Consider the following 15441-nt stretch of genomic DNA (forward strand, 5'->3'; position numbering starts at 1 on the left):
TTTCATAAAGAACCATTTCACAGGAACCACAAGCTGATGTTATTAGCATTAGCTCTGATACAAGGAGACAGAATACAATAGAATCCTTGTTACATCAGAGAGGATGAGTCATCTTTCAGTAGGTTGAATGAGCTAACGTTTGTTCTTCATGGAAGAAGAAGAAGAATCTCAGCTTAGTGTTCATTCATGTTTATACATATATGTTTATATATGTTTCTAAAACAAAATGAATGAATGTGCTTTGGTGAGATGTGTTTGGTTGAAAGTAAAAAGGGCTTCTCATAAACATTTCTTTGCCCTGGGCTAAACTGAGCTAACATAAACCATGAGCTAATCTGAAACCTACTGTAATAAATGAACCTGAACCCTCAGCTAACCTTTTTGTCGAGCTAACCCTAACCCTGGGGTTAAAGCAAGCCCTGAGCTGAACTAAATCCCAAGCTAATTTAAAGGTTATCTATCCAGCATTCAGAACATTAATATAGCAGCAAATGACTGTTTGCTATGTAAAGAATGTGAAGTAATGGCGACCTGTCCAGAGAGTGAAGTCCCACTCCCCTTTGTTTGTGTGGTAATCTCAGTTTCTCTGTTCTTTGTTCATTTAAAAATAATATAAACTGTATATATATATATATATATATATATATATATATATATATGTTTTTATAGCTGGGCCAGCTGCACGTGCACGTGAGTCCCTCTGGCAATATTATGAATGCAGGGTCGGTCTTGGCAAGAAATAAAGTGGGATTCATAATTATCAAATAAACAGTAAAAGAAAAGAAAAGAAACAATAACAAAAGACTGAGTTTGGTGGCGTCCGTGTCCGCCATTGCAGTCAGCTTTCCCTCGTTAGGATTCCGTCATTGTTCATCGTACAGGAGGTTTTCACCGGGAGCCAAATTAAGTCTTCTGCTCTCCAAAACAAATGGACCCGGTGTTGAAAACTGGTTAAAAAACTGAATTAAGCAGCTTTATGGTTTTTCTTCTTCTTCACATTTTCTTATTACAACACTATCTATACCATATTACTAAATTGATTGAAAATTATAACAATCCTTTAATCATTTTCATGCGCTGTGTGGTTACATTACATCACATTACATTACATCACATTACATCACATCACATCACATTACATCACATCACATCACATTACATCACATCATACATCACATACATAATCACATTACATTACATACAATTACATTCAACAGTCACATTACAGAACATACAGTCACAGGACATTACATCACAGACATAACATTACATCCCATGACATCACATGACATTACATCACATTACACTCACAGTACATCACATTACATTCCCATTACATCACATACAGTACATCCACATTACATCACATTACATCACATGACATCCAATACATTACCTCACATTACAATCAACATTACATCACAGTACATTACATCACATCACATTACATTACATCCACATCACATTACATCACATTAATTACATCACATTACATTACATCACATTAACATCCCATTACATTACATCACATTACCATCACATCACATTACATCAACATCACCTTACATCACATTACATCACATTACACTCACATCACATTACATCACATTCACATTACATTACATTACATCACTTACATCACATCACATCACATTACATCACATTACATCACATCACATTACATCACATCACATCACATTACATCACATCACATTACATCACATTACATTACAGTTCATTTAGCTGACGCTTTTGTCCAAAGCGACGTACAAAAAGTACAAACAATCATGGAGATACAACTCCGAACAGCAAGAATCTTGCAAGTACATTATCTTCAAATAGGTACAATCCTTTAAGTGCAGAACAATAGCTTCAAATAAGCCAAACAAAAGTGCAACATACAGAAACAATAGAATACGAATTCAACTATTAGCTACAAATAAGCCAAACCAATATACGTGCAACATACAAAGAACAGTTTTTTTGTTTTGTTTTTTTCGCAGAGGTGAAGTCGAAACAGGTGAGTTTTCAGTCTGCGACGGAAGGTGTGAAGACTGTCTGCTGTCCTCACATCAATGGGGAGGTCGTTCCACCATTTTGGAGCCAGGATAGCAAACAAGCGGCTTTTATTTGAGGGGTTTCTGGGTCCCACTCGTAGTGAGGGAGAAGCGAGCCGATTGGTCGACGCAGAGCGAAGTGAACGCACTGGGGTGTATGGTTCGACCATGGCCTGGATGTAGGAAGGGGCTGATCCATTCACAGCACGGTAGGCCAGCACCATAGTCAGTGAAGGGAGCGGAGGAGCGGTGTAGTGTGGTGTTTACGTTCAGCAGGCAGCCTTGCCGTGAATATATCATCGTAAAACATCTGTGGACAACAACTAATTATGGTCAACAGTCCCCAGGCGATCACTCTTATCCTACTCTAACATTTTGCATAATTTTGGACCATTATTATTATTATTATTATTATTATTATTATTATTATTATTATTATTATTATTATTATTATTATTATTATTATTATTATAATTATAATTATATTATTATTAATAAATCAAATCAAATTTATTTGTATAGCCCAATATCACAAATTATACATTTGTCTCAGTGTGCTTTACAGACTGTACAGGATACGACACCCTTTGTCCTTAGACCCTCGCATCGCACAAGGAAAAACTTCCTAAAAGAAACCCCACAATTAAAGGGGGGAAAATGGAAGAAACCTCAGGGAGAGCAACTGAGGAGGGATCCCTCTCCCAGGACAGACAGACGTGCAATAGATGTCGTGTGTACAGGATAAACAACATAGTACAAATACAACATTTGACAGAAATTATGTTGTGTTGGAAAAAAAGAGAAAGTATGGATGAATCCAGGAAAATGTCAATAAGGCTTCCCGGTGTCCAGTAGGACCAGGGCAGCAGGCGCAGCCACGATTCATTATTATTATTATTATTATTATTATTATTATTATTATTATTATTATTATTATTATTATTATTATTATTATTATTATAGATAGCACACAAAAAACTTAAAGACAAAACTTTCTATGGTTGAATACTTATTTTATTTGTTCACATATCACACATAATTCTTCTGCCAATGTCCTTAAATCAAAAGAGCAGAATCAGAAAACTTTCAAATAATTGTAATTAATTATATATATATATTCAAATTCAAATAAAAGAAGTTTTACTAACAATTCACTTATTATTTTACAAATAATAAGAATAAAAAAGGAGCTTGCCAATGATAATAATAATAGCGGTCTGGACCCTAGGTTCCCAACGCAAGACCTCTTTCCACACGTACTCGGGTCGGTTAAAATGTTGTTTGTTGTTTGTGTTGTAATGACAGATTGATGACTGGAGGTGCAGAGGGAGAAGAGCAGAGGGGAAAGAACACAGCACGCTCGTCCTCACTGCATTGATTGTCACAGGTTTGTAGTTTGCACAGGTTTATGCACTTCAGGTCATTGTTGAGACATGTGCACTCTGGTGGTTTTCACACACTTGATCTCTCTGTATCATATCTTACAACATTTTCTCCAGTCTGTGAAAACATAATGGCAGACAGGAGGGATTCAGCAGCTACTCCGTGGGCTGGCCTTCACCTAGCTGGAGGTGGTTCTTCTGATCCAAAGATGACATAATCCCAGCCTGTGACATCTGATCCATTCGTTTTTACAGAGGGCGCAAATTTCCTTTAGTCCACCCCTCTCCTTTCCTCCGCTCTGTCTCTGATTGTAGGGTGTGCCCTTCGCGAAACACAGCGGAGGAGGGACTGTAAATGTGCAAAGTATTTTTTTAAATTATTATCTACAAACTATTTTGCGAAACCCCCCCTGCAGTACCTCTGCGTACCCCCTGGGGGTTGCGGACCCCCTGTTGATTACCCATGCTTTATAGCCATAGCTGGCCAGCAGAAGGCTAAATATTTTCCCTCCTCCTCTGAAACGCTGATATTGTAGCTCGCTAGAGCGTCGGATCACAATCCTCTCAAAGGTATATGTTGGAGTCGTACTCCTTCGATTCCGGCACACAGGAACACAGCAAGATGACATTTTTTGGATGTGTAACTTTAGTCTACTACTCTGAGGTGATTAGTGCCTCCAGTCTTTGTTTTTCCTCCAGCTTACACTGTGACGTAATTATGATGTCGGCACTAAAAGGGTCTAATACAAGACCAAAAATACAAGTCTCCAATTTGATATTATACCGGTTGAGGAATCATGAAACTTGGTCCCCCAAGTCAAATCACACTCTGTAGGCGAGGGGGGATGCCTCAAAATGACCAAAAATGCACCCCCCTTGTTAACCTTCCATCCCCCCTCTCATCCCCTAGTAGCAGAGAGAGTGTCAGGGCAGATACGAGGGTTGTTGTCTAGTCTGATTGACTCAATGATCCTTTATCTGACTGAGGTTTGTGCAAGTTTGCCGGAGCTGATCACAGCCACTCTAGACAATGATGTGTTCCGGTGATTCCACCAGACATTTCGCAACGCGTTTGAGGTTCACCCGGTGCAGAAAGAAGCATTTGGTCTTGATGGACTTTGTTGTTATAAACTTGTTTACACAAAGATTTTCCTCCAGAACTCACTAACCTGCATGCTTGTATGGCTGTATGAAAGCTACTCAGAGACTTTCACTGCTCATATTTAAAAAGAAAAGAGTTAGCTTGCAGCTAGCAGATGTTTTGATGCTAACAGCAGCTGAAACATTAGGCCAAAAAACTAATTTTTTTAATAATAATAGCTTTATAATACCTTCCTATCTCATCCTATGTTTATTGTAATACCTTCTTATCTATATAGTTTTATATACATCTTAAATTTGAGTTTTCTTTTTATCTAGGTCTGTCTTCTTAACTATATGTTTTTATAAAGGCTAAGTTTAGTGCCTTATCTTATATTCTATATTTTTGTCATTTGACAATTCTCTTTGTTTTTTATTTTGAAACACATTGAGTCTACACCTGTCATATGAAATGTGCTGTACAAATTAACATGACTTGACTTGACATAGATACAAATAGGGAAAATAACTTTAATAATAGTATTTTGAGTAGTGTGTGTGTGTGTGTGTGTGTGTGTGTGTGTGTGTGTGTGTGTGTGTGAGTGTGAGTGTGTGTGTGTGTGTGTGTGTGTGTGTGAGTGTGAGTGTGAGTGTGAGTGTGAGTGTGTGTGTGTGTGTGTGTGTGTGTGTGATTAATATAACTGAGTATAAATTACATCCTCTGACAGCAGATCACAGCAGCTTCAAAACATTTCCTCCTGCTTTGAAATAGGAATAAACGGAGCTAATCTGTGTGTTAGTGTGTGTGTGTGTGTGTGTGTGTGTGTGTGTGTGTGTGTGTGTGTGTGTGTGTGAACTCATCAAAGGTGTTTAACTCTTTTTGTTTCAGCTCTGATGTGGTTGTGTGTCTGTGTAAACAGGTAGGAAACTCTTTAACTCTGAATGTCTGATGCTGATTTATGGTAAACAAGAGAAATAAATGTGTTTTAAAATGTGTTTTAATCTGCCACTAATGTCATCACAAACACCACTACAGTCTGTCTGATGTTTGTTGGTCACATTTACTCTCTTTCATATTATATTCTCTGATCTTTCTAACATGTCTGAACATGTTTATGAGCTCTAGTCAAGCCTCTAAAGTGATGACCTCATCATGTTTCCTTTGGACAGAAGAAAACATCTGTGTTTCTATTCTTTATAATTTAGCTTCAATTTCATATTCACAAATGTTCCTTTTTGTCTCTTGCCATCTTTTAAGGAGGAGGGAAGCTGTCAAAATAAAATAGAAAATACTTGATAAATAAATTTAAATGCCTTAAAATGCACTCTGATGTCATCAACCAATAGTCGAAAGGTTAACCTCATGACACATGAATAAGACAGAAATAAAGAAGTTTGGGAAAATAAATAGAGCGAAAATGCAAAGCAAAAGAACATATAAATAGATAAATTAACATTTTAAATATTTTATTATTTCAAAATAAATTAAAATGACAAAATAAAAATAATTGAACAAATTCAAAATAAATAAGAGAAAATTAAATAGGAAATTAAATGAATAAGGTTAATTAATACAGAGGTAAATAAATAAGCACATTAAACCAAAAACATTTCATTGTAGAAATGTTTATCCTATTATGGTAAATACTGCTGATTTTATGGTTTAGGTCGGAGTTTGATTCCACATTTTACCACATGAATACAAGTTTTTTACCATTGAAAGAAACACTGTTTTGCTATATTATTATGGAAATGCCATTAAACTACCCAGCAGTATATAAAGTAATACAATTGAGCTCCAACTGTACCAGCTGTAACATTGATGTGCTGAACACATTAATGCATCAATAATTATAATCTAATAATAATATTATATGATTCTGAAAGAAACCATTCTGCATACTGAGTATGCATGTACTATAATAAGTATATACGTATATATTTTGAGGCTAATACTAATTTGAGGCTAATTAAGTACTTTTACTTAAGTACCATATTGAACGCAGAACTTCTACACTGTGGTATTACTACTTTTGTTTCAAATGTTTTTATTGTGAAGCATCATTTTCAAAGAACAAATAAATGGTATTGCCGTGCTTCTTTTTCATATAAACAAACATTATGTCATAAGACACAAGAAAAACATTAATGAACTCTCAAAAAAAATATAAGAAGGAGAACAATACTACTAGTAATTAATCTATTAACTATTATTATTAATATTATATATATTATAACAATTATAATAATATTATCAACAGCAATTAAAATATCTGATTGAGTTCTTCTTCCAGCACTGTTTGTATGTGTTTATGTGTTCATTTATTTATTTAAAAATGTATATAATCATCGTCGCACCCTCAGCAGTAATGATATGTGAAGATTTCGGGGGGTAGGAACCTTTCAGGCAGTGCTTGTACACGGCCGGAAGTATTTATCAGAACACACTTTCCTTCCCAGTTAAACCATCGGATGTTTCAGTCTGCATGTCAAGAATCTGTTAAAAATAATAGTTAATTAAAGAAAAATGTGTTGTTTCGTCACATCAGTGTAAGAAGAAGAGAATCAGCTGCTGATCTGAGGTACGTTTTTACGTTTCATGAAGAGTTTGGGGACAAAGTAAAACGATGAACATAAACTTGTTTACATTTGGTAAAATAGTCAAAACAGTCATCTAACACTGATTTACAAGTGAACCTGTTTTATTGTTTATAGCATGTAAAGTAAAATTTAAATGGCTTTCGGGTTGTTTTATCTCAGGCTGATGCTTGCACGTGAGTTCGGATATTGTCACTTAACGTTTTGAGTAAACGTCATATGAAGAAAAACGAATACTTAATTACAAGCAATGCAACCATGTTCAGATGACAGATATGATAAACGGGGAATTTTCTCACTATGATCTATCTTCTTAGTCTGATATGACCACGTGTGTATGTATTGATTACACCTGATATCCGGTATATAAATAACTAACTTCCTTAGCCCCTGGATCAGAGTGATATGCCGGTGTTCAAAACAGCTTATGCCACAATGATAGCAAAAGGTACTTCAAGGTATGGTGAATAATAAATAATATGTCACATGTTTGCCTGGTAATATTTTCTGATGTTTGTATGTATGATCGCATTCTGTTATTAAACATGCCAACATAATGAAGTATTGTTTAGTTATTTGGCTCTAAATCTCTGTTATCGATTAATCAGACTGGTGTTAAAGGAGAGAAACGTAAAGTTATACAACCCTTTATTTACGGCGCTATGTTGTGCAACATTGTCGATAAATAAAATAAAATATTCACTTATGAGAAATACGCATCAGGAGACATTACTGGTGTGACAGTCTGACAGTTGCATACCACTTTCAAGTGGCACCTGTTGTTAGGAAACGGTATATGCCGGTGCAACACCAGCGGCATACCACTCCAGGGCCAGGCATAGCGCTATACCATCAGACAAAAGTTCAAATAAAGAAGAAGAAAGGTCCAAGGCAGTCTTCTGCCAAATATAAAAATAACACCTTTTAATCAGATGGCTATTATATTAAAATAGAGCTGAGTTAGCAACCCATGGACATACAGATAACAAGACTCTAAAAAATGAAGAATGTTAAAATGTTCTCTCTTTTTTCTCTCCGTCATCTCCTCCATCCCTCCTGTTTCATTTGGTCCTCATCTTTTTCTCTTCCTCCATCATCTCACCCTCTGGTTTTCCTCCACTTTTCCTCCACATCAGTATGGAGCTTTCATCTTTACTTCATGACCTTAATCTCTCCCCCTCCTCCTCCCCCCCCCCCCTCCTCCTCCTCCTCCTCCTCCCCCCCCCCCTCCTCCTCCTCCTCCTCCTCCTCAGAGAAGCCCCTCCCCTCTTCCTCCCTTCCTCCAATCACAAAGCTTCTGTCTCGGCTGCAGGAAAAGCTGATTGGTGCATCCTCCGACTCTGAAACGAGCTCCCTGATTAGTCACATGGAACGGCTCTTCCAAACAGCAGATCCCAATTGGCTGTTCTCAGCCAATCAGGATGAGGGGTGGACAGAGCTCCAGGAGGCGTACAGCACTCTGGTCAGCGCTCTGATTGGCTGCGCAGTTCTGCCGCTCTGTGAGGACGACTGCAGCTCTTTGCCCTCCACAGCCTATCGGTGCGTCCCAAGCCGAGCTCGACCAGTGTGCTCCTCCCTCACAGCGCTGCTTGGAACACTGGGTAACGGAGACCGACAGACTGATCTTCTGCTGGCTGTAGCTCCACATTTGTGTGTGTTCGCTGTCACTCATTTCCAGGTGAGTCATAAACCAAAGTATTGGTCAAATCAAAATGTGGACCTGATGAAAAGACAGAGGATCCCCATTTCATCCTAAGGGGAAACCATAATCAATATGTATGCTACCTGCGATTTTATAGAAGGCTACTTTTATAGCCAGTGCAAATAAAATAAAACAGTATTCTTGCTCCCATTCTCAGCACTACCAACTGAATGCATGCAGGTACCTGTGTACACACCACGCATACAGTTTGTGCTACTGTAACTGAACGGCTCAAGAAGTTTTCATATACAATGTTCCCTCAGCTTAGAATTTGCATCACCCATAGATTGACTATAGACAATAGAGTGATGCTATTTCCAAAAGAGTTGATTAAAAGCACTTTTTACCGATTTCAATCTGAAACTCTGAACATAAATGTGTTCGGACCAAGTTAAGCGTACAGCATAAGTTACTGTGACAACCTAGCCAGGTTAAAATTTGAGGATGAACCCATCTTGTATTCAGGGGGTTCTTAAGACACAAAACATGCAAAGTAACAGACCACCATGAAATGAACTTGTATGTTAATTTTCAATCTGTTCCTATGTGTTCAGGATCAGCCCTGGACAAGCTCCTCCTCCAGAGCGGCGGCTCAGAGCCTGCAGGAGGCGCTGCTGAGGACAGGGGGCTGGAGGGACTCCCCCCACCTCCTAATGGGGGACGGGAGTCAGGGGGAGGGGGAGGAGGGCAAGGAAGGCAAGGAGGGAGGGAAGAACAGAGGAATTCTGGGAGGAATCCTTGACATCCTGCAGCCTCATCTGACCAAGTGAGAATCTGTTTCTGAACAGGAATATCCATAAATGTGAAATCAGAACATTTTCTTTTATATTTGTCCTTATGGAGAAGAAGTGTGTGTGTGTGTGTGTGTGTGTGTGTGTGTGTGTGTGTGTGTGTGTGTGTGTGTGTGTTTCAGGGACTTGTGGCAGCGCTGTGAAGCAGTGAAGCTGGTGTTTGCGTGGACGCTCCTGCAGGTCAGTTTGACCTTTGACCTTCACTCAGCAATAATGTGATCATAATTTTAAACTAGCGTTATTAAGTTGCAGTTTACAGTTTATGTCTGTTCAAAATGTCACTTCATTATTTTGTCCTATTTTTTACATTTGTGTGAAATGGTCATAATTAGCATATGAATTCTTAAGTTATGGCCCAAAACTTTTTTGTTTTTTGTGAGGTCACTGTGTCCTTGACCACCAAAATCAAATTTTTGACAGAAATTCCTCCTTGAGACCAACTGGATGTTTTTCCAAAATTGAATAATTTCCCTTCAGGCTTCTTGAGATGTCGAATATATCGCAAGAATGGGACGAACGCACAACCCGAAAACATAACGCCTCCGGCCACAGCTGTAGCCGGCACGGAGTCGTACAAATATCCAAAAAGTAATTTGAACTCTCTCTCCATGGCAACAGAGTGAATAACAAAACAAATTGTAATTCTGAGAAACAAAACAACAACTAATAAACAAGCTCAATAAACAGGAAGGCAATGCAGGCAGTCCAAACAACGAGGAAGGAAAGCCTCATTCTAACGTTGAAGCGTGTGTGTGTGTGTGTGTGTGTGTGTGTGTGTGTGTGTGTGTGTGTGTGTGTGTGTGTGTGTGTGTGTGTGTGTGTGTGTGTGTGTGTGTGTGTGTGTGTGTGTGTGTGTGTGTGTGTGTGTGTGTGCGCAGGTGACTCGTCCCTCTCTCTCCTCTCATCTGTCCCGCCTCCTTCCCCCCTCCCTTCTCCTCAACGACAACTACAGACCAGAGAACTGCATGCTGGGAGTTCGCTGTCTGCACCACATCGTGCTGAACACGGTGAGAGCACACGCACACATGTTTTATCATCCACAATATTTATTGAATGACATATTAAAGGGGATTATCCGGAGATCGACTTCTGACTAATCCAAGCTCGTTATGGGGATCGTAAGATAATATTACAAAAATACGAAGAAGTTATAGGCAAAACAAAGTCATCATTCAGGCTGAATGCAAACTGCCTAATTCAGGAAGAAGCTGGTAGAACTTCATCGACCGTGTGAAGGTTTTTAATATCACGGCCACATATAGGCGTGTATCTATAAATAAATGTGCTTATTCCATTAAATTATTGTGTTTCTTACATGTATTCTTAAGGCGCGTATGACAATATTTTAGTCTTATTGTTCAGCTGCAACCCCAGTGGACTTGGGAGCAAATAAATAAAAACAACATAATTCAAGGTTTACATTTATATCTAATAAACAGCCACAGCAAACATAAAAGTGTAGTTATATATAATATATATCATATATATTCACTTATCTGTGTAGTTTTACAGATTAGGAAAAGATATTCTGGTTATGTTGGACTCTCTTCATAGTAAAGGCCTCTGCAGCTCGGTTAGTGGGGATTTGTAAGCCCTCTGGGAGCAGCCTGATATACATGTGAACTCCTCCAGCTGCAGACGGCACCAACACATCTGGCTGTGGGTGCTGCATCACACCTTAAACTCTTCTCATCTACTTCTGAAGAAAGTTGGAGCCTGTGAAGGACTTTAAACTGTCTTTAAACAGCTTGTATAAAACAGAAAGGAGACCCCATAGAATTGTTTTGACAGAACTCCACCGCCCATGACTTGATGATAATGATGATGGTTGTGTGTGTTCAGCCTGCTGCAGATCTACGTCAGTTCAACAGAGCAGAAGTTCTCTACCAGGCGTTATTCAAACATCTGTACACTACAGAGCCTGCTGTCATCCAGGTAACACACACACACACACACACACACACACACACACACACAAAGACTCTTCATCTGCTCCATTGAAAGAAGTGAATCAAATCCACTTTAAAAGACTTATTAGCCTGATGTGTCAAAGATAGTTAGCTAGTTAACTTGACAGTTGGTGTCAGTTGGAAACTCAATCAATCTGTCTGTCTGTCTGTCTGTCTGTCTGTCTGTCTGTCTGTCTGTCTGTCTCTCTGTCTGTCTCTTTGTCTGTCTGTAGTCAGTCCTGTCCTGTCTCTTGGACTTGTTGTTGGTTTTGGAGAAGCCCCCGTCCTCTCTCGCCCCCTCCTCATCTCGCAGGAAGCTGTGTCGCCATGATGACGTGCTCCGTCTTGTCCTGACTCACATGGAGGCGGAGCACAAGGTGGAGCTGCGGCGGGTCTACGCCTCTGCGCTGCCACTGTACATAGACAGGTAGGAACGTTTGATGTTTTCTCCTGGAGTCATGGGCAAGTTGTGTTGTAGCAAGGTCTTTAGGGTGCGTTTGTTTTGCATGCGGGGTCAGGATGGGCGTGGTAGTGTGCAGACACCTGCGGCAGGTGGAACAGGTGGTGCTGGGATACCTGGAGGTCACAGATCCACCTGAAGAGACGAGTCGACTGAAGATCCTTGAGGTCCTGCAGAAAACAACCAGAGCCGCCTGGCCAAGGTCAGCACACACACACACACACACACACACACACACACACACACACACACACACACACACACACACACACACACACACACACACACTCTAAGCACAATTATAAATTGTATTAAAAAAAGGCTAAAATTAAATGTCCTATTTAAAAAAATTAATATATTTTTTATTATATGCGTGTCGCTGATGTGCTAATATAACTGGTCAGCATACACGGGGAGTGTGATGCAACAGTAGAAATGTAGGGATTTATTTGCAACTGTTGACCTTAAAACCTGTAAAAGATGATTGTTCTGTGAACCTCTTTAAAGCTTCCGTTTGGAAATAATTTTAGTTTTACTGTTTTAAATTTTTAACTCAATGTTCTCGTGATGCAAATAAAAGAAGAACATAATCGAATGTAAAGAAGTACGGTATGATTATTGTAAACATTTACAGAACAATTACTGATTTAAAATGACATACTAGATAAAAGATTTTGGCCGTACCGACCACCCCTAATTACATCTTTCTTTTTTCAATAAGTTTCAACTTTTACACTTTACAACAGTCTGGAGTTATCGGAAATGTTTGGATCACACAAGTCGGAAACAATTCTACGCCCTCAACACTGGAATCTAATTGTACAAATAGCACAGTGTTCACTACCGACCCAAGAAGGTCTGATGACAATGACGACGCTTGAGATACACAGTCCGAAGTCACGGAGGCTGATGCCGTGACTCCAGCTGAAAAGAAACCATGTCGAATGTTCATGATGATGTCATTCTTTCGATCAATGGTTTTAAGCTTAAAAAACACACGAGCACCATTTATTTATAACGGAAACCCTGGTGTGTGTCCCAGCTCGTCTCTCTCTTTCCCCCGAGGCAGGAACATTGAAATGAGATCATTTATATCATATACATATAATATATCCTTTTATATCTTTTTAAATAGATTATCAGTGTGTTTTATTGTCAGATTTGCATGTGATATGTGGCTCGCGGAAAAATCCGACAGACGCCGAAACTATCGCTGCAGATGGCAAGCCGGCCGCGCTGCCAGGCTTACCATCTGCTCTCAAAGAATGACAATTTAAAACGTTTTGTGTGATGCTTTTCATAACTGCACTGAACATTGGGATGTGATTTTAATGTACAGAATATTCCAAATGACCTAGAAATCATTCAGCCTCAACCTGCTTCATCTGCCAGACTCAAGCGTCCAATTAAAACTTATGAGTTAAAAGATGTTTGGAGAAGTTTCAACAGGAATGACAGGCAAGGAAAAGGAGTTCTCATTGGCCAGAATTTATCGCTTTTATTTCTTTAAGCCTTGTATTTTGATACACGGAAATAGTGACTGTTGGCCTGTGTGATCGTTGTCTTGTTCAGTGCTCCTTTTATATTCCAGATGTTAAGATGCACAGCACATGTTGCCATTTTAAAACTCGTCTTTTACATAATAAATCTTTTAGAGAGACTTTTGAATTTTTATGGATTTTGCAAAGGAAAAACGAGATGCAGTGCAGCAATGTGGGGATATTAAAGGAGTCAGCAGTGTCCTTGCAATGCTACCAAGCACAGTTTCAGGTCTGTGCAAGACCCTCGAGTATGAAGTAGTAGAATTACAGATTCTAATAAATTTAACTTAGGTAGATATTGATGTAAAAGTGCTGTTTACCAGAATGGTAACGATTGATTTTAAAATGACAAAGACATTAAGGATGTAGATCAGTTCAGTATGATGTGGGCTTATGGGGATGATTTATAATATACTTTATATTATTTTTTAGTATTTATAAAGATGTTATTTTTGTTAATGGCTTTTTGAGAGATTGGTAGAATAAAGTTACTTTTAAAAATCAAAACATCTCTCACTGTCTGCCTGTCTCTCTCTGTCATCCTCTTCTCCCTCCTGTCTCTCTCTCTCTCTCTCTCTCTCTCTCTCTCTCTCTCTCTCTCTCTCTCTCTCTCTCTCTCTCTCTCTCTCTCTCTCTCTCTCTCTCTCTCTCAGGATGGCATGTCGTGTTGCCGTGTTGCTGCGTTGCCTGTTAAAGTTGCTGGTTGCTGTTTCTTCTGACTGTAAGCTCAGTGACTCAGTGAGGCAGAAATTGATGAATCAAACGTCTCTCTGTCTCAAACTGCTGGTCGACTCCTGTCACGGAGACCTGCAGGTGTGTTTACCTGCTGACACTCACCTGGACAGTCAGATCAACTGTCCTTTCTGCACTCACCTGTCTGTCTGTCTGTCTGTCTACCAGCCTCTCCTCCAACAGGTCGACAGCAGCTGTTGCAGCTCTGAGGTGCTTGGCTGCTTAGCGACAATAACTAGGACGACGAAGAGGTGATGCAGCACATCTGCAACAGCTTCCTGAAGACGTAAATCTTTAAATCCACAATTCTTTAGCTTCTAAGGCTGTACAGAATGTGAAGCTTCTATTAAGGTTTTTGAATGAATCTTCAAATGTCTGACTTATGACGTTATCACTCTAAAAGAAGAAAAAACTTTTCCGTGGTCATATAAATGTGTAATTAACGATACTGTGATATTGCTGCTATCTGCACAACACAACACAGTGTGTGTTGCTCCCTCTGTGTGCGAGAGAGCAAGTGACAGCAGTGAAAATGTTAATTTAGAAAATCTAAACGGCAACAAATATGGATGAAGCTGAATATTTCTATTTCGATTAAAACATGTAGATTTTGGAAATTATTAAATTGTTCTTTTTAAATAAATGTTGACTTGGATTTTTTTTAAACGCTCTGGTGTTATTGGAAATGTTTGGATCACTCGAGTCAGAAACAATCCTACGCAGCAGCACTGGAATCTAATTCTATTATATACTAATAATACTAATGATATTAGTGTGGGCTTTATCTGCAACTGTGCAGAAATACTGAGTTTAATTATTGTAATTTCCCAAAACAGCCGCTCAGTATAGTTGATGATCAGACCAAAAGAGGAGTTAGTGACTTTGTTGGGGATTGTTTTCAGTGTCTGATCTGACGCTCGTGTTAACATGGTCAATGTAGAAATTGCTGCCATTGTTGTGATTAGCTGTTGAACGATCCGAACTTGTGAAAGTGAAATTTCTTTATTTTGTTACCATGACAGCCGTGCTGTATTCAGCCTTGTGCATTTTATAACCTGTATTCATCTCTCTCTGTTACGTCTTGTAATAAGGAGGACCCAAATGCAGCAAGCAAGATGAGGTTAAATAAAAGAGAGCTTTATTTAGCAA

The 15441-nt window shown here is 38.9% G+C and overlaps 1 protein-coding gene across 3 annotated transcripts; it reads left to right on the forward strand.

Moving 5' to 3' along the window:
- The first annotated feature begins 6937 nt into the window (after positions 1-6937).
- On the forward strand, positions 6938-14935 carry tti2 (TELO2 interacting protein 2). Of its 3 annotated transcripts, none has more exons than XM_029438799.1 (10): positions 6938-7101; positions 8254-8795; positions 9374-9585; positions 9733-9790; positions 10489-10617; positions 11453-11545; positions 11793-11986; positions 12078-12221; positions 14214-14373; positions 14461-14935. In XM_029438799.1, the coding sequence occupies exons 2-10, from the start codon at positions 8277-8279 to the stop codon at positions 14545-14547; spliced, it is 1596 nt and encodes a 531-aa protein (XP_029294659.1). In that variant the 5' UTR covers positions 6938-7101; positions 8254-8276; the 3' UTR covers positions 14548-14935. The 3 variants fall into 3 exon arrangements, with proteins under 3 accessions (XP_029294659.1, XP_029294660.1, XP_029294661.1); XM_029438800.1 differs by having other exon boundaries at positions 6940-7101; positions 8371-8795; XM_029438801.1 differs by having other exon boundaries at positions 6940-7101; positions 8430-8795.
- The last annotated feature ends 506 nt before the right edge of the window (positions 14936-15441 follow it).

The sequence above is a fragment of the Cottoperca gobio genome, chromosome 9 (assembly GCF_900634415.1).
Source record: "Cottoperca gobio chromosome 9, fCotGob3.1, whole genome shotgun sequence".
Lineage (NCBI taxonomy): Eukaryota > Metazoa > Chordata > Actinopteri > Perciformes > Bovichtidae > Cottoperca > Cottoperca gobio.